This window comes from Ictidomys tridecemlineatus, chromosome 2 (genome assembly GCF_052094955.1).
Source record: "Ictidomys tridecemlineatus isolate mIctTri1 chromosome 2, mIctTri1.hap1, whole genome shotgun sequence".
Taxonomy (NCBI): Eukaryota; Metazoa; Chordata; class Mammalia; order Rodentia; family Sciuridae; genus Ictidomys; species Ictidomys tridecemlineatus.
This window is the reverse complement of record NC_135478.1, coordinates 218,547,873-218,575,621: the sequence shown is the minus strand read 5'-3', so window position 1 is coordinate 218,575,621 and position 27,749 is coordinate 218,547,873. Positions and strand designations below refer to the sequence as shown.

Here is a 27,749-nt window from a genome sequence, read left to right as displayed (position 1 = left end):
ACAATTGGCTATTTGGAAGAACCTTACCTTCATCATTCACAAAACAATTACGGTTAAAGTATTTCCTTTTTCAACAAAAATGGAACCATTTGATGCAAATCTTTTTAACCTGGTTTTTCTTTAAAAAATCGATGATGAGCACCTTGCCATGTCGATAAATATAGAAGATTACATATAAATGTATATATAATTTTGAGTAAATATAAAATTAATTAGTCCATTAGTTTGTTTCATATATTTTGCTATTATAAATAGACATTATACAAAAAGCTAACTTTCACATGTTCCATACTACTAAAGCTTCTTTCATATTCTGAATATACTTCTTTTAATAAGTAAACATTTTGAGCCATTACATGGTAGCTACATTGTCTTTGAATATTTTATTGCATTTGCTTTTATTTTTTACAAAGAGGGGTAGAAAGAAGAAAAAAGTGAATGTGCTGCTACTAGTGATAAGAAGCACAGTATCATATACTTTTATAATTGGCACACAGATGAACAGCACTCAGCATTCTGAAAGTAGCTAATCTTGCATTGCAATCACACACTCACTGAACCCATTCATTGGTATTCCATCATCAGAGAAAAGAACAATGGTAAAAGAACTCCAACAAAGTACTGGAAATACATATTGCCATACTCTGATTATAAAGGAAATGAGTAGCAGAAATTTTATATTTCTTTGTAAAATTCCTCTGGAACAGACTTTTTAAACCTTCATTTATTCACTTCCACCAATGTGTCTAGAATTCCATTATGTAAAAAAGCAAGGACTGACTACATTATGTATTTATCTGATCATTTCTGTAAGATAAATTTCTACACTTAAAAGATAAGGGTATGCATATGTTTTAAACACTTCATATATATACTACCTGAGACAGGGTGTCACAATTTATAGTCCCATGAAGAATATATGAGACCATTCATTTCCCAACCCATACTGACACTGAGCTTTGTAATCTATGGTAATTCATTAGTTACTATTTTAATTTGCATTTTTGACATTAGCATTTTTGTTCCTTTATCCTTAAAAAGTAGATGAAAAATTTTGATAATATAGTTAGGAGGATTATATAAGATAATAAATAAATGTAAAAATCTTAGGAGGGTACATAGCATGTAGTAAATGCTCAGCAAATAGATGCTATTTTTTCATATGTATCTTTTGTGAATTTTCTATTTTTAACTGTCTATTTTTTAATATTAGTCCTTTGTCCATTTCTTATTTATATATTCTAGGAATCTTTGATAAAGGAAGATATTAACTCCCGGTCTATCACATCCTAATATTTTCCCCAATTTGTGACTAAAAATTTGTTTATAGTTTCTTTTTTAGATAAGTAGACAAATATGTGAATATGAATTTTTGCCTTGGGTATGGTTTTATAAAGACCTTGTTATCCCCAAATTTATACTATAATCACTTAAGATTCTACTCTAGTACTTCAGTAATTTTATTATTTTAAATTTGATTCTTTAATTCAACTGGAATGATTTTAGATGAAGGGACCTGTTTACCCAACATTTTGCAATGAATATGCATCACTTTTATGATTAGAAAATAACTCAGTAATCTGAATATTAACATTGGAATCAAATTTCTCACTGCATTCCAATTCTATGCACCATTTTCTGACTGACTAGGACAAAAATGAATAGACTCCTTCAATTTGCATAAAAGCTGAATGTCCACAGTTCGGAATGACTTTTCTATTGTCATTCTCACTAATATAAATTACTATAGTTTCTCCATACCAGAGCCAATGAACTTTTTCTAAAAATGCTTAGATGGTAAATGGTTTAGGCTTTGGGACCACAGTCTCTGTCATTCTTGCCACTATAGCAGGAGGGTAGCCACAGACAATATGTATATGAATGAACATGGCTGTGTTCCAATCAGACTTTATGTATAGACATTGAAATGTGAATTTTATACACTTTTCATGTGCCACAAAATACTTTTTTCCGTCCCCCCCCCCACTTTCTTGCCACCACATAAGCTAGGTAATCAATTCTTCACTTATGGGCTATTTGTAAACAGCTAGAAGACCAGTTTGCCAAACCAAGCTTTATTTTAACATATTTCTTTTTAGTGCATTGTCTATAGCACTACTATCCATCAAATTTTCTGCACTGATGGAAATGTTTTATATCTGTTCTTTCTAATATAGTAGCTACTAGCCACATATGGCTTTTGAGCACTTGAAATGTATACCTAGTGTGACTGAGAATTGAGTTTTAAAATTTAATTCTAATTAATTTAAATAGTCGCATGAGTCTAATGGCTATTACATTGGATAGTGTATGTTATAGATTGGACCCAAATGATATAAGTATGTGTGTGTGTGTGTGTGTGTATGTGTGTGTGTGTGTATGTGTGTGTGTGTGTGTGTGTGAGAGAGAGAGAGAGAGAGAGAGAGAGAGAGAGAGAAAGTGTGTTTCTCCGGGTATCTGAATCCACATATTTAATATAGTTACAAGAATAATGGATATTTTACCCAAGTAAAAGTTCTGCAATTTTTTATTCCAGTGGCAAATGAGAGTAGCTATCTTTTTAGCATTTTATTTGTAAAGGCCATTTGTCCTAAGCCCTCTGAAGGCTGACTAAGAATGACCAGAATACCTGCTCAGAGGCCCTTAAGCGTCTATGACACAAATGTGCTCAGCTGCTGCTTCTCAATGCTATTCTTCCTTAAAGGCACACCAATCATCTTTTTCCTGATCCTTTCCTCTCTACGCCCACAGAGTAAAAACAAAAAGACTGGAATAATGTAAGAAAAGCATGTACTCTTCCTAGATACTGCTTTTCTAATAAACAAGCATACTTACTGTCAGGTCAAGCTGGCCATTCCGGGTTGTGATGGACAGCTCAATGGTGGACAGCTGTAAGTCTTTCCAGACCTCTGGGCTCACCTCTTGCGAGAGGGCTGTGGGAATTCAACACAGGTCAGCTTCTTCCACTGAAATTTCAGTCCCCACCACTGACTAGCTACCAGCGGCTCAACTCAGCTTCCCAAGACCTTCTGCCAGCACATCCACTTTAGCCTTATTTACTTCACCCTTCTTACACAGAAAGGAAACGTGCCTGAAACACCCATACTGAAAGCAGTAACAATACTGACAGAGATGTAGGACCTAGGCAGCCAGGACAAGACAGCCAGGGAGGAGGAAGTCAGGGGCAGGGCTAAACAAAGGAGCATGGAGAGGGCATTCTGATGAGGTCAACTTCCTGGATGACAAAGGCACTTGTGGACACAAGTGAGGGACCCAGGCAGACAGACACTTCTGTACTCATGCTACTAAGCAGGGAATCCAATAGAAAAACTAAAACAGATGCATGGGCAGAGGGTGCATAAATCAATAACAGAAGGAGAGTGTGGACAGGGGAGGAAAAAAGGAAAGGAGGAAATTCCAGAGACCATAAAAGAAGAGGCCAAAACTCCCCTACTGGATTCTCAGCTTTGCGGCCCCTTGTCTTCAGAGAAATCTGTTTCTGTTGCTTTTGCAGTAAACCTCCTTGCTTGTAATCTCTGTGTCCTGTTCTTCAATTCTTTACCAAACAGAGACAGCACCCCTACGTGATACTAATACCATAAATGCTAATGACAAAGAGGGTGGAGACTACTATGCCCATTCACAGGGCGTTGTTTGGGCTCTGCTCTGGTGGCACCCTGACTGGTGATTCAGTGATCCTAGAGACTGCTCTTGTCCTAGTTATGTCTCTGGTTGTGGGGGGACTGCTTAAGGACACTCCTAAGTGAGCAGGGCTTTCCTGTGCAGTTCCACGTTGCTCACCATCCTGCGGTTGTGCCCAGTAGGAGGCAAGTCTGCGTAATATTCTCCTGTACAGAGAAGGCCGGGGAGGGGTCTCTTCTGATTCACTGGGAGGTCTCTCTGTAGGTCCCGTGTAGGAGATGGAGGCTTCATGAGTCTGAGGCCATTCCTATCAATGTGGAGAGATAAAAACTTTGGTCATGCATGCACAGTTACTAACTCTGGAAGTAAGGTTAGTGTTCTGCTATTCCTGGTAGAAAGTAATGATCTCTCTCAGATGGAGTTCTCATTCATTTGGAATGTGGAATACTCAAGCTTTCCTTTCCTCTTCAAGCTCTCTTGAGAACCATGAACTCAGTGACTGCTGCCTTCATTGCTCTCCTTAACATACAGCAGGGAAGAGACCAAAATGGACTGCCAACCGCTTATTCACAATTGCCCAACTGCCCCCCACCACCCCCGCCCAAAAAAAAAAAAAAAATCAGTGTGAATGAGCACAGAGTAGTCATCTCATAATAAACTTATCTTTGGTTTACAATTGGTGACACAAAAATGAGACTGATAAAAATCTAACTGCATCAAATACCTACTTCACATCTGGAATCATACTTCACAAAGAGGCCAGAACGGTTTATCCCAGTCTCACACTCTAAACCCAGTCCAGGTCTCTCACTTCTGCTTCAAAGCTCATTGTGCTCACCTAGGGCACGCTCATCTACTCCCTGGCATCCCACATCAGCATCATCCTGAACTGCATTGATGCCCACAGGAATAATTAAAACCACACCTTAGTCTCTCAACCCTCTGATTCACCACTGCCACCATTTCCATAGCTCATCCTATCCCTGACAGTTATTCAGAACTATTCCATCTTGGACATCTAAAACCCTGATGGCCCACTCTGTAAACACATTCTGGAGTCTTCTGGTTGATTCTTTTGTTCCCAGTATGTCTGTTAGAGGGAATCACCTCCCTGTTCTCTGGTTTCAAAAGGGCAAATTAGGAAACAGTAACAATCTTGGATTCCTTTTACTCCACTGCTTGCTTATTCTTCCCCAGTTCTTGACATGTGGGACCACCCCTGCCTCCTCCCTCCCTGACACTGGCTGTCCTTGAGACACATTCGCCTCTTCATGCAAACAGTAGGCCTACCCTGGTGGTCTCTGTCCAGGAGGGGCTGGCTGTTTCAGCTGGACAAATAAGTGTTAGGAAATCAGACTGTGACCACAAGTCTAGGCTGCATCTTGCAATCCTGCAGATATTTTCATCTCTATAGGCCTGCTTCTGCATATTTTCATAACTTGGTTCACATTTAGAAGAAGAAAAGAAGGGTATTATTTTTTGGTCTCTGAGATCCTAATCACAAATTTTTCAATCACGTTGTTAATTCCTGTTCCTGATCTCTCCATGTTCTCTCAATATCATATTAAGAATCTATTACTTTAAATCACCTTTTTCCTCATTACTCTTTGGCCCTCTTGTGACTTTATTCTTTGATAACATGGGCCCTAGAGAGCCCCAATTCTGGATCTTGCTGCTCCGTTCAGTATTCCTACATCAGGGCTCAGCACTATTAAAAAGAAAAAACATACTCCTGTTGAGCACTGATAGACAAACACATTCCTAAAGGAGCATATTAGTGCCACCACAAATTTTTGGTCTCAGGTCCTCAATGCCACTTGATAACCCTAAATCTCCTCTCTTCCATCTTCAAAATCTTCCATGCCACCATCATCACCCACCTCATTTTTGGCAGATCACTCGTTTCAATGAGAACATCAGGTACATTTGTGAGAATGTCCTTAACTATCTATAAACTTGATTTCATCCAGAACTTCCATCTCAGTAAAAACTGCATTGCTTCCTTGCCCCAGGATAACTCTGGATCCTACACTCTTCTACCTGCTCCTGGATTTTTGTCAATGTAGTCATGCTTTCTCAGTCTCCTTTGTCTTCACCTCTTCCTGTTCTTTTCTTTTACCCCTGGGTATAAATGGATATTTCTCTTTAAGATTAAAAAGAAAGAAAGAAAGAAAGAAAGAAAGACTGACTCCAGGAGCTGGGGTTGTGGCTCAGTGGTAGAGCGCTTGCCTCAAACACGTGGGGCCCTGGGTTCGATCCTCACACCACATAAAAATTTAAAGAAAGAAAGAAAGAAAGAAAGAAAGAAAGATATCGTGTCCATCTACAACTAGAAAAAAAATTGGAAAAAAATTTAAGAAAAAACAAAACACTCCACTGATCTATTGTTTACTTCTCTCCAGCTTTTGCATTTTTTTTTAACTCCTCTTCAAAATCAAGTTTCTCTTTCTTCCCCCAAGCCAAGTTCTTGAAAGGGTAGAATACACTTCCTTACCTCCCACTCATTCCTTAGCTTTCCTTAATATGCTACTACCCTGCCCCCACTGTAGAGGTCACCACGGCTGCCAAATCCTGAGGACGCATTCCCATCTTGATCTAGACTCTTTGCTGTTGCTTCTTACAATTCTAGAAATTCCTCTCTGTGGGCTTCTCTGTTGGAACTCTCCTAGATTTCTTCTTAGCATTTCCCAGTCATCCTTTCCAACTTTCTAAATGTTTAATCCCTCAAGGCTATTCCTGGCCACCTGTCAATGGTGACTTCACCAAACCCAGAGTTTCAACTCCACTCACACACATATGACGTCTAAATAGATTTCTTTAGACCAGACCACTCTGCTGAATTCCACCCAACTCACAACTGTATCTCCATTTCTCTGTTAAGCTCACACAAACAAAACTAAAAATTTCATCTTTCTTCACAAACTTGATCTTACTCTAGTATTATTAACATTAATGAAAAACTAAGTTACCAATCTCTGGTACCTTAAACCAAAAATCTGGCAGTCCAGTGTTCTTCCAACTTTTGAGACCTTTAACCTGAGAGCTCTCTGATTGACCTGCACTGTCCACATTCATTGTTACTGCCTTAGTCTATACCTTATCACTGAATTACTATAAGACTCTTTTCTCCAATGTCCTTCCTTTAGCCACCCATGTCTAATCTCTTGCCTGCACTGCTGCCAAACAGTTTTTCCAAAATGCAGATTGCTCATGATGTGCCTCTGCTTAAGACTCAAAAACTCCCCAGTGCCTTAAGGATAAAGGTCAGATGGCACATCAAAGCCTGCCCCAATCTGTCCTCCGGCTTCCTCTCCTGACATCCTACGGCATAAACTGTAATTAATGACCATGGTCCATCACTGTGACGAGGACTTCATGAGGCCCGTCTCTCTAACCAAAATGCCCTTTTTTAGTCCTACTTACAGTTCAAAATTTAGCATAAGTGTCACCTTCACTGAGAAGGCTTTCTGACCTTACTTAGATTTAGGAAGCTGCCCTCTCTGCTTCCATCTCATCCTTTCCTATTTCTCCCCTAGCACTTGCCAAAATGTAAATTTTCTTGTAATACTTCTCTCAAGCATATAAATACTTCTTGAAGTCAGAAAACCTCTTGTTTGGCTTGGTATCCTAGGCTTATATCAATAATTGCTTACTGAATACACTGCGGAAACAGTACTCCACCCTTTCAACATATAGTCATGCTGTTTATTCCTAAATGTACCCACTGCTCATCAATGTGATTACTCTCTTGGATAATAATGCACTTTACAATCCAGTCTGCCTCTGGTATAGAAAGACAAGTTAATTTTTAAAACCACTATTGTATTTCAGCAATATTAGTTTTTAACATTTAAGTTTTAAATCCAACAGGAATTTTTTTCAGGTTAAGGGATTTATGTTTTCCAAATGTTTTGCAATGGACCAGTATTACTCTTATAATTAGGAAAAAAACTTGATAAATTTGAATATTAACATTGGAACCAATTTTCTCACTACCAATTTTCAGATTATCCAGCCAAACTGATTATACTACTTTGATTAGCATAAAAGCTGATCATAGTATTTAGTCCACAGATAAGGATGATTTTTCTATTAGCATTTCAGTAATATAAATTGCTGAGATTTTCTCTGTGCCAAGATTTTTACTGTGTTTTTCTTTTTGTTTTTCTCTTCTGGAAATCTAACCAGGGCTTTACACATGCTAGGCAAGCACTCTACTGGTGATCCAGACCCCTAGCCCTTAATAATTTTTAATGTATAGTATATATAGCAACACTATCCAAAAGAACCTTCTCTGATGATGAAAATGTTCTAGGGCTGGGGTTGTGGCTCAGTGGTAGAGCAATTGCCTAGCACGTGTGAGGCCCTGAGTTGGATTCTCAGCAGCACATATAAATAAATTAAATAAAGGTCTATTGACAACTAAAAAAGAAATATTAAAAGAAAAAAATTTTAAATGTTCTATGTCTGTACTGTCCAATACAGTAACCATTACCCATATTTGGCTAGTATAGTTTGAAACCTATTGACATTATACAAAAGTACAGTTAGATATATTCCATTAGAAATTTTCAATTCATTGGCAGGTACTAATAGAGACACATATAAATAATTGAGATATATGTCATTCTGTTCAAGGTTTGTCTGGTTTTGGTCATGGAAGAAATGAGTTTGTAGATGAGCAGTGGTTTCTTACAAAAACAAGAATGCTTTCTGTAATTGTATATCATCAAATGGACCATTTTAATGTTGGAGTAAGCCACATGCATTTGTTACAAGGAATTAAAAAAAAAAAAACCCTCAAATGCACACATTACAAAAACAACAAAGTAACACAGGGCAGGTTCTACATTATAAATTGCATTTACCTGAAGAGTGCTGAAAAAGTGGGCTGCTTTGATTTTTAGAGGCCCAAGATACCAGTACCTGAGGAAGACCAAGATAAATATGATTAGAATATTAAAAGATATAACAATATGATAGATAGCACTCATGATAAATGATATGTTAGAATGACACTGCTATTATGATTTGCTGCTCTGGAGGCTTTGTGGCTTAACATAAGCATACTACAGTACATTTTAATCTGTATTTCAATGCCATGGCCAACTGTATGTAATTAGACAGTAGAAAGATGTTTGCAATTTACAAGAGACAAATAACTAGAATCTGGAGTCCCTAAATTCAAAAGTATCATTATAATACAGAATTTCAACCACAAAATGCAGTTGAGAACACAGTCAAAAGAGCCGCAAAGAGAGGATGCTGAAGCCACACTGAGATGATGAAGATGCTGCACAGCCTACTGTGTTGTAGGACACACGATGGGATCCTGTACCCCATGTCCTCTCTCACACACCAACACACCAACAATTAAAATTTGTAAACCAGCATACTTTAACATTACTTGCGTTATGCAGTTTTAGTGGCAAATGTTAAACCAAAGTGAAGAGGACCTACTGAGTACTGCTAGACACATAAAAGTTACTGAAGAAAGGAAGATGCCTAGTTGGAATTAGAAAGTAGATTCCTCTTACGTAGAGAAAAAGGAACACTTAAACTGTTGGTGGGATTATAAATTAGTATAACCAGTATGGAAATCAGTATAGAGGTTCCTCAAAAGATTAGGCATGATATGATCCAGCCACATATGATCCAGCCTTACCACTTCTTGGTATTTATTCTAAAGAATTAAAGTCCTCAGGCTATAGTGTTAGATGTATATCCAATGTTTATAGTAGCACAATTCACAATAGCCAAATTATGAAACTAGCCTGGGTATCCATCAACAGATGAATGGATAAAGAAAATATGGTATATACATTAGAGTTTTATTCAGCCATAAAGAAAATGAAATTATGGCATTTTCAGGAAAATGGAAAGAACTTGAGACATTATGTTAAGTGAAATAAGCCCAACTCAGAAGGTCCAGGGTCATATGTTTTCTCACATATGTGGAAGATAGAGAGGAAAAAGGAACAGAAAGGTGGTGGTGTTAGAGGGTGCTCTCATGAAAATCAAAGAGAGATCAGTAGAATAAAGGAAAGGGACCGGGAGTTGGGAGGAAGGGGGAAGTACTGGGGAGTGATACTGGCCAAAATTATATTGCCATCTTGAGTGCAAGTACAAATATGTAACAAACCCCATCACTATGTACAACTATAATGTACCGATAAAAAATGTGGGGGGAAAAAGTAGATTCCTTTCTTGAAATTTATCTGTGTTATCAACCATCCTACTTTCATTGCTCCCTACTGATTCTGATCCATAGATACTCATTTAGCTCTCACTATATATATAGAGGCAAAAAAATATAGAGTATAAAATTCTCATCTTTGGGAGTTTATGATTAGAGAAAATAAACCCCCAAATAATAGAAAATAATATATGAATATATAGGTCATGGTTTAAACTGTTCACTATTTATCATTGGCAAGGGGAGTCAAGAAAGGACAAAAATCATTAAAGGCCTAAAACCACTGGAACAGCCACACTTGTGAAATGAATGGCACAAGAATAAAGCAAAGGTACAGAGCTTAGAATGTAGGTGGGCCTGAGTCGGGTTTAGGTTCACAAAAGAGGGAAGGAAGTCATTTTAGGCAAGAGGAGGAGCAAAGATATGGAAAATAGTGAGAGTAACAGAAAAAGAAGGAAAGCTTAAAAATAAAGATATATAAATACATAACTACAGGCCAATGACACAGTAAGCAGAGCCTAGAATAGCAGAATGTGTACAGACTGACTCCAACAGGCAATGTGGAGCACTCTAAATCATTATTTAGGTTAATACTGTGAGGCTACTAACAAGGGCCTCGGTCATCTGATTTTATTTTTTTCTAGCTTACTTTATACTTTGATTTTTTTCCCAGTTAGCCAAATAGAAAACATCCTGACTCAGGCAGTTTATTTCTAAATTGTCAGCAGTTCCCTCACCTCTACCAATAGCAAATTTTAATACCAAGCTTGTAGTCTTCCTATGGCCAGCTAGGGAGTGATTTCTTGTATCCCTTCTGTTTCTCCTTTCACACAAAAAGCAACTCTGTGGCCAGTCCTAGTCATGGTATAATATAACCACCACCAAATTTTAAAATTCACTGTTTGGAAACTTGTCAAAATACAGGACAAGTATGTGAGATATTCCTAAGAGGCCTGACCTATGCTTGTATCTAATTGTTGATCAACACATTTTGGAAAGCAACTTGTTCTCACCAGCCTGTTTTAGGGAGAGCTAAGCAATTCTTCTTGGTGAGCTGTGGGAATATGAGACTGCAGATCAAACACAAGGTAATTTGTGGCATCGACATAATCATGGTATACTTGCAAATAAGAAGATGTGAAATATTTAAGACTGCAGTGTGCAATATAACACAGTAATATCTGTCTTTTGACATTTCACAGTCAGAAATTTCATTAGCAAGAATAATAAAGTGAAACAAGTAAGAGAAATTTCTGTAAAGAAAGTGTGGCAGACTTGCCTGCCAAGTACAGGAAGGGTTTCTTTTTTTTAGTTGTCAATGGACCTTTATTTTATTTATCTTTTTACATGCAGTGCTGAGAATCAAACCCAGCATCTCACACATGGTAGGCAAGTGCTCTACCACTGAGCTATGACCCCAGCCCCAAGAAGGTTTTCTTGATGTGAGAGCTGTGTATGAGATCAACCACAATCAGCTAAACTACACTGAAATCTGAAGTTCTGGGCCTTAAGAAAAAGAAAGACAAAAATACCATCTGCCAGGAATGAGGTGCACCTCACAGGGCACCTCCCTCAGTCCTACGGTGGAAGCCCTAGCCTCCTCAATCTCTCCTCATCAAATGGAACACAACATGCACTCTTTTCCAGCCAAGAGTTTCATTTCATACAATGGATTCTCCAAAAATAAGTCTATTGCAATGAAAGCCAGCAATGGCCCTCTAATCAGCAACTCTACAGCCTGTTCACCCATGTCACATCACAGCCAGGTGTCCACCTTTCACCCTTCTCAAAGAGAGGTAGCCAGTGGTCTCTTAATCTGTGAGGCCTTCAAACAAACAAACAAACAAAAAACACCTCTCAGGAAAGGTACCCCAACCAGGACTGTAAAAGCTCCATTAAACTGAGGCCATGCAATGCCTTCAGCTCAGAACCCAGCTGAACATGCTGCTGTATGGCAGGCATTCAGCTACCCTTCCTTCTAGCTTGAGCCTAAATGTCCACTCAAATACTGTGACTAAAATTAGAGACGGAGCACTCTGCTCTTCAGCTCCCAACAAGCTACTGTTGAGCAAACAGGATGCAAACCTCTGGCTCAGTGTTCCTACCTCATTAATCATACCCAGTTCAACCTCCAGGCCCACCTGATTTATTCCCAGACCACTGTATTAATACCTCAAAGGCAAGGACAGAAAAAGATTTTTAAAAAACTATCAATGTAACAATCCTTTACTTGCTAACTTTGACGCCAGCATCTCTGAAGGATCCCCATCGTAGGCCAGTCATTGCAAACACAGGTTGTTCCTTTTCACCCTGGAAATTAAATATACTTCATTTAGTTTCACAAATACAATAGCTCAGAACTCTCTATGTGTAAGGACCCAGCAAGTGTTCATGCTGTCCAACAACCCAGATTCTAAAAAGTATGTTCAAACATTAAAGAAATTAACCCTCTTAGCATAGGGAAAGAGAACTTGAATAATCCATACTGTAAAGTGAAAGTAATTTTTATATATTAGGTCTCATGAATCTGTCATCAAGGACATACTACCATACTCCCAGACTGTAAATTAAGGAACTATGCTAGTTCTTGAGCAAGTCACTAATCAGGTCAGCCAGAATTCCTTCTCCCTCAAAAACTTGTCCAAGGCAAAGATAACTTAAGCCTGCATTCTCTTTAAAGGACCAAGAACTCTTAAGATATAATTCTGATGTTCTAGGATATATCACCTGAATATTGGAAAACACAAATATATGTCAAGTCAGAGTAAAAAGTGATTCAGATTTAATATAATATTGTATAGCCAAATCTCACATATTAAAATTATTAAGTTTCTAACAAATTGGTGTATTAAGCAATAATGAGACAAATCATCCAACAAACAATAACCCTAAGAATTTAATAATTCAAAATTAACCTTCCTTAAAGTATATGTAATATATATACACCAAGATTCTAGATAGAATTTTTATTTATGTATTCAAAATCATAGCTAAATCCCAAGAGCTGAATACTAACAGCCACCCTCAATTCTAAAGAGAGCTGACAAATGCTAGACACAACAGAGAGTTTGCTAAAAGGCAGTAGAACCAGTTATGTCATAGGTGGTTGATAAATCATTGCTTTGAACTATGTGAAACCCTAATCAATGAAACACTGCTTTGGGGAACCCCATGATACAAGGGTGCGGGGAGGATACACATCTGCAAAGCAATTACTATTGATGGGGGAAAGTTCTGTGTTTGCCATAGAACTCACTAGTTCTAAAAGCCTTGATTTCTAAATCCCAGCCTGCCCAGAGATAAAGGAGGTTGGCATAACCTGCTAAGCCCCAAATAACTTGTTTTTTCTATCTTCCTCCTGTTTTCCTGAAGAAGTTCTTTCCACTGAATCCCTCTGGTGCACCTGCCCACATAAATAACTGCTCAGACTCCATTTTGTTGTCAAATCCTGTCTCCATCAGAGCTGGTCTCACCATGTCCCGCTTTCAATTAATAAATTAATTTTTATTTTATTTCTATAATTTCTGGTTAATTTTTCTCAGCTGATTCATACCTCGATGCAGTATAATGATCCCTTGCTGTGTGGATGGGATCATTCACACAGTCAGGATGACAATGTTTTTGGATATAATAAGTAATGCTTTTACCAAAAGCAAGACAGTAGGGTGTCCCCCACACATCACCCCACTACACTAGCATGTGAAAGATTATGACCTGTGTGACCTTAGCACTGGAAGTTGCTGGCTTGGAAAAAGCATGCTACCTCTTCTCTCAGAAGAGGAGGGCTCTCCCAGCCCTGTTGTCAGTCCCACTCCCACTACACCAAAATCAAGCAAGGAATTTCTTGGCAAATCACACATAAGTAGGAGAAGCTACAAGAAAGAGACACCAGCCTCTCATCCCTGCTAGTGCAGTAAAGAGAGACTGGCTTTTCTGCTCTTAGAAGCAGAGATGGCATAGAAAATGGGTGAGAGTGGGGCAACTCGCTGAGTGACCGACAAAGGACACACTGGTTTCCCAGGTGCTAAGTGGATATAATAGACGACAGCAGGATTGAGTTGTTTTGACAGTACCTCATCTAAGAGACTGGCACAATGGCCACAGTACTCCAGAAGTGAGAGGCTATGGAAGGTACTATGCCCAGGAGTTAAGGGAGGGAGCTGAAAGAGGAGGAGCTAGAACAGATCTCCAACACCAGAAAATGACGTCAAGGGAGGCATCCCAAGGAATTCACATGTGAACCCACAAGAGAGCTTGTACTAGGGCCTCAGCCATCAACAGAGATCTATAACACCACCTGCTAAGTAAAAAGATCTTTCTCTAACCTTTTCCCACATATCAACAGTATAGGGGCTAGAAACAGTAGAAAAGGGGAGAGTAAAATAGAAGTGCAGATATTCCAAGGAGGAGTGATTACCAATCAATATAAGGAGGTGGAGGAAGATTCTGTCCATATAGTAACATCTGCACAGACCTGAAGTACACAACCAATACAGATAAGGCCAGAAAGATGATAGGGACAAGACTGTGGCCTGAAGGCCTTTGGCTTTTATTCAAAGATGGGACCCTACCAAAGGGCTTTGAGCAGAGTGAGGTACCCTAACTTGTCACTGCATCCTGACTGTTGAAAAAAGATCACAAAGAGGTAAGGACAGAGGGAGAACTGTACAGAACCGTGAAATAATCTAGACAAAAGATGACGGTGCCCAGGGCTGAGGTAGAAAAAGATGAAATGCTATATTCTGAATATCTTTAGAGCCAAGATGATTTCTTGCCTGCCTGTTTATGGAGCATCAGAATGACAATGTTTTTGGATATAATAAGTAATGCTTTTACCAAAGCATAAGCAAGCATGTGAAGTCCACATGATTTCATAGAAATGTTGCATACTGATCACTGGAGATTTATAAAATAGAATAGCAACTTAACTCAAGTATTTTGAAGTAAGAATCCTCAATAATTCATAGGTGCTATAAGGCATGCCACTTAACCCCTGAACACTGGCTTCTATCTGTGAAAACAGAGTTCTCTTTTGCTTGATATTCAAACTTATCTACAGGCGATCTACTAAGAGTATATAAAGGGTTATCACCACTGTAGACTCACCTCCTGAAACAATGAGTAGCACAAACCAGTAAATAAAATTTATTTTAAAATAAAAATTATGTGAAATTGTTGTTAATCATAAAATTAAGTGACAGACTAACCTTATAAAGCATTTACGTGAATCAAAAACTTTTCTCACTATAATTCTGCAAAGTCATTCTCAAATATCTTAAGATGCATCTTTATACATTCATCAGCAATAAAAAGAGAATAAAATCATGGCATTTGCAGGTAAATGGATGGAGATGGAGAATATAATGCCAAGTGAAATTAGCCAATCCCAAAAAAACAAATGCTAAATGTTTTCTGTCATATAAGGAGGCTGATTCATAGTGGGGTTGGGAGGGGAAGCATGATAAGAGTAGATAAACTCTAGATAGGTCAAGGGGAAAAGGGGAAGGGAGGGGGCATGGGGGTAGAAATGAGGGTGGAATGAAATGGACATCATTACCCTAAGAACATGTATAAAGACACAAATGGTGTGAATATACTTTGTATACAACCAGAAATATGGAAAATTGTGCTTTATATGTGTAATATGAAATGTAATGCATTTTACTGTCATACATAACAAACTAGAATAAATTTTTTTTAAAAAAGATGCATTCATTCGTTTAACCAATAAATATTTATTGAGCACCCCACTCTAGGCCTTGTGACAAGGATGAAGGAGCTCAAAGTATAGCAGAGGCTATTTAGACTCAAATACAAACAAAAGGCACATCTATAGGCAGTTCAAATAACAGATATGTAGAAAATTATGACAGCACAAAGCACGTGTAGTTGTATAATGTGTTGGAGAGCAAAAGAGGAGGTCAGGGAGAACAACACACATTTTAAAACAAAACACAAATTTATATATTTTTTATTGACTTTTTTTGGAGGGTACAGATATCAGGGATTAAGAACAAGGGCACTTAACACTGAGCCACATCCCCAGCCCTTTCTATTTTGGGCAAGAGGAGTAATAGAGATCGAATCCAGGGATGCTTAATCACTAAGCCCCATACTACCCTTTTTTATTCTTTATTTTGAGGCAGGGTCTCACTAAGCTGCTCATGGCCTCACTAAGTTGCTAAGGCTGGTTTTGAACTTGTGATCATCCTGCCTCCACCTTACTAGCTGCTAGGATTATAGGCATGCGCCATCACACCTGGCTGTTAACGTTATTTTTAATTGACAAATCCCAGTTGTACACATTAATAGGGTACAATGTGATGATTTTATATATGTATACAAAGTAAGATGATTGAATCAAGCTAATTAACGTATCCATCACCTCACTTATCTTTTTTGATGAGACACTTGAAGGTTCTTAGTTTGAAACATATAATACATTATTATTGATTCTTGCCTGTTTAATTAGATCTCAAAACTTATTCCTCCTACCTGCAACTTTGTAATCTTATCAGTAACATTTTTAAAATAAGGGACCTAGATTAGGAGAGGTTGGGAGAGGACTAGAGAGAAAGAAGAAAAGGAGAGGAGAAAGCACTCTAGCCCAGGAGGAAGAAACAACGCTGTGTGTTTGCTGTATCCTCAGCATTTCCCCATGGGATTCCTAAGATAAAAACAAGTGTCCCCAACAACGCTGATGGTGATGACAAGATTCCATGGTGAGACAGAATGGGAAACACGAACCTATTTGGTTTGAAACAAGCTGTGTAGTGCAGCTCTTCTTAGGGTCTTTAGTATGGTAATGTACATCATAAATTTCCAAAAGGAGAAATATAACATGCAGTTTTTTGGTTAACTGTCAACCCTTCTCTGGGAGGACTTGGGAACTCCATTCTAAGGTATGTGGTGTAGGTAAGACATGATAAGGCAAGTTCTCAAGACTTGCAGATTGGTGCCCCAACATGTTTCCTCCTCCTTCATCTGGGGGGAAGAGTCTTAGGAATATTCTGTTAGGACAACAGAAAAGTCTTATAATCTCAAGCTTCCACTGATATGGGGTGCTATGTCCTAGCAAGAGGTGGGATGATTCTGGCCAACAAAATGGGCAGCCAGGAATGTTCAAACAGATGTAGAGATGCCCAACCAAGAACTGAATGGGCAGAGAGGGGTCAAGATTCAGAAGTATCTGAAGGTCCGTAAAGGAGATAAGCCCCTGTGGAGCTTGTGCCAGACATGAACAATGTCAAATAAGCATAAATATGGTCACAACAACAGAGAAGAGGCCAAGAGACAAGGTATCACTATATCTTAGCCCATTGAAGGTCTGGGCAGGCAGGCAAATCATGAGATGGACAGATCAGAAAAAAAAACAGAAAAAAAAACCACACAGCCAGGTCCATACAGCAAAGGAGATGTGTTGCCCCAATTCACAGACACCTGAAAGAGCAAATCCCTGAGAAAGCAGGGATTTGAGGAAGAAAATAGTTGAAAGAGCGGATTGGAATATAGGCTTAAGGAACAATGAAAAGAAAACAATTCCTATCAATTATTTACCTGCCTAACCTAGGAAGTTTAGGGACTCTAGATGAAGACATAGATGGAGGGACCCCTGAAGAACCTCTAAGCATCTTAGGAAAATGCTCAGAGCCCGGGTCTAAGAAGAAGGAGTACAAGTAACTAGCCAGGAAGGATACAGAGGATAAGGGAAATGTTCCAGCCCCCCACCATCTCCCCTATCTGATTCTGTGGTCTAAAAATTGAAAAATCAAAAAGACTAGAAAAAATTCCATGAATCTTTCCAGTAGTTTCTTTAGAGTTAAGTATTCAAGATGTCTATATTGGAAAAAAACTGCTCTTTAAAAATCATGGTATATTGCCAAGTGATAAAGTAGAAAAAGCAACAGACCATGAGTCAGAAAACAGCCTAGCTTTGTCTCCAACATAGTCACATAACCAGTGACTGTCAAATGAAGATGCTGATACACATCTTGACTCAGTCAGAGGTTCACATGAGATATGAACACATGGTGAACATTGAAAAAGCTAAATGCAAGACATCATTATAACTTCCAATGACTGCTGCTTTTATCTTTGGAGAATCTGCAGTTAAATGTTTATTGGAGTTTGAGTTGATCTCTAAAAGAAGAATTTGTTGTCAGGCTTCATCTATAATGCTTTTGATTTCAGACTATGCCTTAATGCTTTTCTCCATATCTGAAAGCTCTTTCCAAAAATAAGGAGAAAAGGGGAAATGAATTAAACTGAGTTGAGTTCCTCAGAAACCAGAGGAGAAGCTGTTTTCCAGGAACTCACTTAAAAGTTTTCTGCTTCCTGGGCTGCATCATTAATACATGGAACCTGTGGTAATTTGGATCTTGGTTTCATCAATTCAAAAAATCAGTACATTGAAGGAAAGAGATAGAGAGATGAGACATTTAAATAAAGCACATCAACTATTTCCAATTAAATTCTAATTACTATAAAATGCACTTCTAATACTTATATAAACAAAAGTAAATCACTCAGTTATTAAGAAATCTACCCTGATATATCCTGTTATTAAGAGAGAATCTTTTAGCAATAACAATGTTTTAAAATACTATCTTCTAGATAACAATCTAGTACTTTACCTAGGCTAGAATTTCTTTAAGCAAAGGTTTTACTTTTTGTGAGAACAACCTAACTTATTATATGCTGAAAGATCAACTACAATATTTAAATCACTTCTCTTATGACCAATGAGGTCATGCTAGAGCCTGGCTATCTCTGCATGAAGAAAGGAAAATACAAGGCAAATCTTAAAAGCTCATGTTTACCAGTTATAAATGCACACTGCAAACTTTACCCAGGGTGACCTCTTATCTAAAATGTTTTGGATCAGAAACATTTCCAATTTTGGAGTTTTTAGGATTTGGGAATATTTTCACAAAGATCACCAGTTGAGCATCCTGAATCTGGAAAGTTCTAAATTTCAGATTTGAATCTGATCAGAATCAAATCTGACTGAATTTTTGATTCAGACAAATCTGAAATTTGGAGTTTTCCAGATTTGGGGTGCTCAATCAGTGTTACTAATAGAGACTTTTAGGGCTTGAAGTTTGAAATTATGACCCTTTAGCAAATATCAAGAAGCATATGAAATATAAAAATGTTCATTCTTAAAGTAGCTGGTACTTTTTTTTCCCCCGCCCCTGGTACCAAGGATTGAACTCAGGGGTGCTTAACCACTTAGCCACATCTCAAGTCTTTTTTATTTTTATTTTGACACAGGATCTCACTATTATGCTTAGAGCCTCACTGTATTGCTGAGGCTTGCTTTGAACTGTGATTGTCCTGCCTCAGCCTCCTCAGCCACTGGGATTACAGGATTGTTCCACCATGCCTGGTAGAAGTTGGTATATTTTAAGGCCAAATCTGAGTAAAGAGTACAAGAAACTTACAATTTATAGGAAGATTTAACAGCACAGATTTGCCTTCTTAGGAATTTGTCCTTTTTTTTTTTTTAAGTATTGATGGATCTTTATTTTATTCATTTGTTTAAATGTGGTGCTAAGAATTGAACCCAGTGCCTCACACATGCTAGGCGAGCACTCTACCACTGAGCCACAACTCTAGCCCATGAATTTTGACTAGGGGAAAACAAATTAGATGAAGAAAGAACAGTAATTTAACTACTATCCAAGTAAGAATATATGTTTTCCAGGAATTAAATTCTTTTTAAAGAGAGAATCCTGATCAAGAATCGGAAATGGGTATTGAACATTTTTCCCAAAACATTTTATTTTCGAAAAAATGTCAACCAAAAAATCTAAGTAGTACAATGAATACCATTTATACCTCTCACCTAAATTCATCATTACCCATATCTCTCCACTATATTAGCCTTATCTCTCTATGTGTATGTTCCATAGTATTACTTAATTTGCAAATAAGTTAAGGAATTCACAAATATTTCAGCATGCCTCTCCTAAGAACAAAGATACACAGACATAACATTGCACCAATGTCACTCTCTAGAAATCTAACACTAATATATAATATCTAATATAGACTTCATATTAAAATATCTCTCTAAATGTTCTAATAATGTCTATCAGGATTGCAACTGATTTTCATTTTTCTGATCTAGGATCTTATACTGGATTTAGTTTTACTTCTTTAGTTTCCCTTAATCTTGAAGAGACTACCTTCTTTTGGATTTCATGACATTGACATTTTTGGAAGAGGCCAGTCCAAAATTTGTATTTGTCTGATACTTTTCTTGTGATGAGATTCAATTAGATTCAGATGAGTTTATCACTTTGGTCAGGAAACTGCATAAGTGTTGGTGCATGTTTCTCAGTATATCACATCAGAAGTCAGATAATGACAGTTTGCTTCATTATTGGTGGTATTCAGTTTGATTACTTGGATGAAGTGGTATATCCTAGTTTTTTCCACTCTAAAAATGTATTTTTTTTTAAATTATTAATAATTTGAGACTATTTGGATATTTGTTTCCCAACAGCTTTTTATCTAATACTTTTAGTATTCATGGATGATCTCAACCTGAAATCAATTAGCCATTTGGTGACGGAAAATACTAATATCCTTATTCTATCATTCCATTTATATTTATAAGCTGGCAATTCTGTGATATCACTGGACACTCATGGATTCTTCGTTTTTATTTTCGGTATTATAATCCATCAGTGTTACTGTTTTTTTGATATTCAAAATGTCTCCAAATCAGTGAGTATGACACCACCAGGCTAGTTCTTTTCTTTCTGTGATGTCCCCATCAATTTTTGAGTATTCCCTTGCCTTTCTGCTCTGCTTCTAAAAAGCATCCCATCACAGAATCTTGATTATTTTTGTTAGGGAATGTTTAGAGAAGAAAATCTGAATGCCAGGCATGTTCACTTCTGTGGGGTGTCCATTGCTTCTAATCCCTTTCAGAGGGCATAGCCAGTAAACGCATTTCTAAAACAATTCATGAGTTTCTCTACAGATGAACCAGAAAATGTTAAACAATGCGATATAAAAATAGGATGTTCTGTTCCCACCTAGGATGTATAGAAGCTATAAAAAACATTATTCCTACCTGAAAAATGAGAAAAAGAAAAACTATAAAAATCACAATTTTTTAAGTTAATATGAAAGGTAATAAGGTAAAAGGTAATAAGGTAAAAGGTAGTAAGATTGCAAGACAACCAAGTAACCTGAGTTCCAAATAATGACAGATTGCTCCAAAGTAAAGATGGGACAAGAGCAAGGTTTCAACTCCAACAAAGCATAGGAGAAAGAAGTGGCCACTATATAAACAAGTGAGATGAAATCAGTCACTGTCCTAAGGACTTTATATTTATGAGCTCTCTTAATATTCAGAACAACCATATAACAGATAAACTGCTTGTGATCCAAAGACAGTCAACAGAAAAATTGAAAATAGAGATGCAACTCATTAGGAAGACATATAGAGGGAATCATAACAGAAGTCAAGAAAAAAGCTGATACATTAAAAAGTAGCATCATATACTTAATACTACTGAAGTAGTATACACTTAAAATAGATAAGATAGTAAATTTTGTTTATGTGATGTTTACCATGATTTTTTTTTTACTTGTATGTGTGCATGTAGTACCATGGATCAGGCCCTTGGAGATGTTAAGAATACACTCTACCACTGAGATGTACACTCAATCCCTACCACACACAATATCTTTAAAAAGTAGGATCATAAGCATATTAATTAGTGATTTAACGCATAAGATGGTTTTTTTTTTTTTTTTTTTTTGGTGGTGGTGGTGCTGGGGATTGAACCCAGAGCCTTGTGCATGCTAGGCAAGCACTCTACCAACTGAGCTATATCCCCAACCAGCACATAAGATTTTTGTTCTGGAGATTAATACTTGGAATAGGGAGGGAAGAGGGACTATTCATTGCAGTCTAATTTGAACCACAACATTTAATTTTCTTTTACATGTACATGTCTACTACTTCCATAATTTTTTCAAAATCGAAGGAAAGACTTTACCTTGATCTGTAAGACGTCAAGTGGAACTGTCTCTCCTTTTACAATGGCAAGTGTGGCATCTGTAATATGTCTAAATAGGAACAAAAAGGAAATTATGCTGTGAAAAATAAGCAACATCTCTCCCCCCACCACATATACATTCCCGCCCAGAATAGGAGTAGATAGGTAAGGAAGATGTCTTTCAAAATAGTCCAAGAAAGCAGAACAAAGGAGTATAAAAGAATATTTATTTAAATATTTATTTATATATTTATAACTGATATAAATATGGTAGAAGGCTCTGATACAGACTCAAAAGAGAAGGCTTTGGCAAAGAGAAGTTTGTACAAGGCATCAATCACTTATTTAACATTTATTGAGTCTCTCCATTGTGCCTTATATTTAATCATAGGAAAACATAGTACTTAAATAAATAATAATAATAATAATATAACATCTTTAATTCATTGTAAGAAATTCAGGCACTTCAAAAAAAAACAGTATATCTTTATACTCTAACAGACAAAAGGGTAAATAAAGGACAGGATTTGTTGTAGCTATCTTAACAAAATATAATCCAGAACCCAAGACTTATTTCTCTTATTTTCCAGGATTACTAGGATATACTTCATTTTAATTGATGATTCTTTTGCTTAAAGACTCAAGACTATTCATATTTACGTCCTGACAGTCTTTTGAAAAGGACTCGTCAAAGTCACATGCTACTAACATCTATTCAGAGCACTATGTAGTTCTGGAGTTTCTTCTTTAATTGGAGCTAAGATTAGACACACATAAATACACTAGGAATAGTCAAAAAATAAATATTACACAAGCAAGTGGTTAGAAAAGAAGATACTTGCTCTCAGAGTGAAAGAATAAGGGGACTTATGTCAAGTACTTCCTCGAAACTCCAGGTCTTGTAATCCATCTCCAGTCTCTCATGGCTGGCCATTCTAATCCTTTAGGTCTTGGTTGAAATACCACCATCTCAGAGACCCACCCCATTCAGCCTGTAGTGAGGGCTTTCCCTATAATTCTCTATCACTAAACTGTTAATGTCCCTTCAGAGATCACGATTTATCATACACTGTGAATCTCTTTATCACCTGCCTCCTGAGAGCTGAAAGTTCTATAAGGTTAGTAATGATTTTCGTGCTTTTACCGATCAATGTAAAACCTAAACTTAGCATAGTGCATGGCACATGTACACACTCAATATTTTCTGAATGAATTGTTTTATTCTGTAAAAAGTACAGAAAATACTGTACTTTTTACAGAATATCCCCTCACATATCCCCTCTCTTCTATCAATTAAAGCCAATCTTAGATATCTTGATACTTCATGCATAATTATTTCACTGTGAATTTCCAAAAGATAAAGGTGCTTTTAAAAACCATGATATACATTATCATACCTAAAATATTTTAAAATTTCCTGTCAACTTATTTAGTCAATGTTCAAATTTCTTCATTGAACATTTAATATGTGTGTGTGTGTGTGTGTGTGTGTGTGTCTGTTTATATACAGACACACACACACACATTTCATATTAATGCATTTCCTGGTATCATCTGTTAAGTGATCAGTTTTCATTTTTATTTTCTTAGTACTAACTATGAAATCATTCATAGATTTAAATATATTTGATATGTTCAATAAAGATAGTATTGATACTAAAATTGTCCCAGGTGAGTGAATCTTAATGGTGAGATTCAAGGGCAGTATATAACTACAACGAATGATGAGAAAGAGTAGCCACAGAGGTCCATGTTAATGTTGCCAAATTGAGGAGAAACTAAGAGTCCTTTCCTTGTGCTTATTTAAGCAAGGACAATTAAGTTTGAAAATACTATTCTAAGTCTGCTAATACTTAATTTTTTTTCATCTGTTTTAGGTTCATGGCAAAATTGAGAGGCAGGTAAAGAGATTCCCCCCACTAGCCCCGCACTCACACATACACAGCCTCCTCAGTTATCACCATTCTGCTCTAGAGTGGTTGTTACATTTGTTACAGTTGGCAAACTACATCCACTCATTCAAATTCCAGGGTTATATAAGGGTTCACTGTATGTTGCACATTTTATGGATTTCAACAAACATATAAAGACACACATCTATCACTATAGTATCATATAGAATAGTTTCACTGCCCTAAAAATCCTCTCTGCTCTGCCTATTCAACCCTTTCTTCCCCCAACTCTGGCAACCATTGATCTTTTTTGTCTCCATAGTTCCACAGTCAAATAGTTGAAACCATACACTGTGTAGCTTTTTCAGATTGGCAGTGTTAATTTACCAGTATGAATTTCAGCTTCCTCTGTGTTTTTCATGGCCTGAAAGCTCATTTCTTTGCTTATTTCTTTTTAGAGCTGAATAATATTCCAATTGTCTGCATGTACCAGGTTATTAATTTACCATTTACCTACTGTTTATTTATCCATTTACTACTGTTTATTTCTTTTTGTATGAATTTTGGCAAATTGGTCCATTTCATCTAGGTTATCAAATTATGGTCATAGAGTTGTTCAGACAGAAGACAACTAAAATGCAACCTGAAGTTCACCATTCTCCAACAATATAACTGAAAGTTCTAAATCAAGTAGTACTAAAGCACAAACAGCACTTTTAGGATTATTTACCTGCAACATTTCAAATTAAAAAAAAAAAACATACTTTTTCCTTGTAGTAATTATGATACAAGAAATCTTGGCAGCAGAGCAAAAAGCAAAGCTGTGTTCTTTTTAAAGAGCCTTAGGCAACTGCCAGGTTAAGAGGTCTACAAAATTCTAATCTAGGACAGAATTACTCGATTACCTAAGAGCCCAGGGGTATGTTTATAAATTAAGCTTTATAAATCTTTAAATTATAAATAGAAGCAGCAATAACAATAGTTTAACAACAGAGGAAAATCAGCTTCCAAAAAATTGACTGCTATCTCAGATTCTAAGGGTTGCCACACTCCAGATAAACTGGCTTTGGGAAAAGCAAAGGGTTCTCCAAAGCAATTGCCTACTCTGATCACTGGCATATGGTATTTGCAGATGTTGGCTAAAGCAGTTCAAATAACTTCTACCAACACAAGGGAAGACAAGTTCTCTAATGTAACCAAGACCTGAACCAGATAAGATTAATCTCAGAGAGGCAAAAAAATGTTTGAGTAATTCATTTGTCATTACTATTGTCCCTCGAAAATTCTAAATTGGGCCAAAAAGTACAGCCAATTAAAACAGCCTCTCTGTTTGCTCGGCCTCAGGATGGTTGGTGAATAGCTGAATGATCACCATTATACTCAAGTTTGAAGCATGTGTGATGTTTGAATATATGTCTTATATATGCCTATGTGCACACCTAGTGTTTGATACAGGCACCAAGACTTTTATAAAAATTCAGAACTATTAAGTTATAATAGGTGGCTCCTAAAATTACAACATCAACAAAAAAATATACAAAAACTAACCTAATCAAACAATTCTAAAGAAGGAAAAAAAATCCTTACCCAAAATTGAAAATTGCCTGAGTATTATTAATTCTAGAAGGTAATAATTAGAAAAGTCATAAGGAAATTTTAATTAATTAATTCAACTAATATTTACTTACTGACTTCTTCTAATGTGTCACAAAGCTTACATTAAAGATCATATAACTCTCTCTCTCAGTGCTCCACTTACTTAGATTTCCTAGACAACCATTTGCTCAAGATTATGTTATTAATCACTGTGAAATCCAGTCCTCAAATTCAAGATCCCTATCTTCTTGAAAGACTAGGGCTTTGTTTCCATAATGTTTTCACAAAAACAGGACAACAATTTGCCTGATTTCTGAACACATTGCCTGATTAGGCTAGCAATTTAATATAGATGTCAGAGCCACACTGCTTTTCTCCTCTGCTTTATCTACTGCCTACCACTTTAGGGAGCCCCAAAAGGATGTGATTATATTTAATGGTTATTATCTATTTATATTATCAAGATAATGAAGTCAAAAATACCAATTCAAACTTCACAAGAGACTTGATAATTTCGCATGGAGCATACTTACAGTAAACAAACGGTCAGTGCAAATCTGCCTTTCTAAAGGAATCTTACAGTGTAAAAGTGCAAGAATAGTTTGGGTCAGAAATACCATCTTTATAACTGATAAAGAACATGAAGTACTCATCTCCACATCTGACCTAGCAGAGTCCCACAACCCAACTGGGAAACTTCCCAGTGAACTGAAAAGTTGAACCTTGATTTAGGTCTTCCTCCCAATTATTGGAAGTTTTAAGCCATCAAACTCAAAAAACAAAAGGACATCAAACGTGATTTTTTTTATCCCCAAGCTCGCTCACTCACAAATGCTAACATTCCACATTGACAACCTACTGGACTTTGCTTCCACTTTCGGCAAAGAGGGTATGACTCAAACTACTGGTCTGTCCCAGTGGGATAAATCCAATGGGAATCTTACTGAAGGTAGCCTGGGAGGAAAAAAAAAAAAGAAGAGAAAAGTTATATTGTTAAAGTTAGAAAATGAGTCTTAACAAAGAGACACAAGTATGTCCACCAGGACAAAGTTATTAAGCCCTCCATCTGCCTCCCCACTGTCCTTCCCATATCCCTAGAGCAGTAATAGAATATCACTAAGAGAACAGTTTCTAGAATAATTTAGAATTTAGAGAAACTATTTGGGTTCTCATTAATGACCACTGTTTGGAAGAAACGTAATTAAGATAATGAGGGTCTTGTAGATATTGGATCAATGTACTAGTGTGACAGAGACTGCATTGTTATCACACCACTTGAAAAAGCTGCAGATAAAATTCAAGTAAAAATACCTATCATTGAACAGTGAGCAGGTGAAAGGACACTATAAATTACCTCAAGTACAAATAAAACAAAGAGAATAAGCAAGTAGCAGAAGGTAATGGAATAGTGGTCAATTTAATTAAATGCCACAAATACAGTAGACACTATAAGGTTCATGAAAACACTATAAGGTTACCACAGTTTTTCTCTTACTGAGAAGGTTGTTTTTAATTATGAATTATTTTAAATTATTATAGAAAAGTACATGGATATTAAAAACAACCATGAGTCTACAACCCAGATTTTAATAATGTTAACAATTGCCATTTTGCTTCAGCTGTTTTAAGTAATAAAATGGCACTGATAACTTGAAATTCCTTCTCCTCCTATTCTTGTCTCTCCCTTCCCAAAGAAAACCATTATCCTTCAAATAGAAGACAGGCCAGTGGGATTCCTTTCTACCCATGTTATCATTCTTGCTACGTATCTAGACACCCATTAACGATATGCAGTACTGCTTTATGAATTTTAAAACTTTGTAGAAATTCATCACATGCTTCAGCAACCTGTCTTTTAAAATTCAATATTTGAGATTTAAACATATAGATACTATAGATCTAATTCATTCTTTTAACTGCTGGCTGGTTTTCACTAGGTGACTATACCATGATTTATTTATGAAGGAATTCCTTAAAGAAAAGATACCACAGCAAAATTTTATGTTCTAAATAATGATTGTTAAAAGCTATTGGATACCCTGGATTACCAATTAGAAAGTCCACCTTGGGTTGATGAGCACCCTATGAAAAGGCAGTGGTACTCTCCTTACTAAAATCCATTCTAATCACAACATGTGCTTGCTTTAAAATATAAAATGGAGAAAAAAAAAGTAAAAGAAAAAAGAGGGAAAAAACAAACAGAAAAGTAAAAGCTAAAATATAATTACTCTCTCTTTTTGTTTTGTATTGAGGACTGAATCCAGAGGAGCTTTACCACCGAGTTATATCCCCAGTACTTTTTGTTTTTTTATTTTGAGACAGGGTCCCACTAAGTTGCCAAAGCTGGGCTCAAACTTCTGATCTTCCTGCCTCAGCCTCCTGAGTTGCAGGGATTACAGGCAT

At 36.8% G+C, this 27,749-nt stretch overlaps 1 protein-coding gene and 1 non-coding gene across 4 annotated transcripts in view; both read right to left on the bottom strand.

Moving 5' to 3' along the window:
- Positions 1-27,749, bottom strand: part of Agk (acylglycerol kinase) — a 77,320-nt gene that overhangs the window by 8,526 nt on the left and 41,045 nt on the right. For all 3 annotated transcript variants that reach the window (XM_078040670.1, XM_078040671.1, XM_078040672.1), the window contains 6 exons: positions 26,206-26,300; positions 21,859-21,928; positions 12,069-12,148; positions 8,511-8,568; positions 3,802-3,949; positions 2,836-2,933 (listed from right to left, as the gene is read on the bottom strand). In XM_078040670.1, the coding sequence (XP_077896796.1) occupies positions 2,836-2,933; positions 3,802-3,949; positions 8,511-8,568; positions 12,069-12,148; positions 21,859-21,928; positions 26,206-26,300 (549 nt within the window). The remainder of the gene's footprint in view (positions 1-2,835; positions 2,934-3,801; positions 3,950-8,510; positions 8,569-12,068; positions 12,149-21,858; positions 21,929-26,205; positions 26,301-27,749) is intronic.
- Positions 21,624-21,696, bottom strand: Trnaa-agc (transfer RNA alanine (anticodon AGC)). Its single transcript has one exon. It is a non-coding gene; the product is annotated as a tRNA-Ala (tRNA).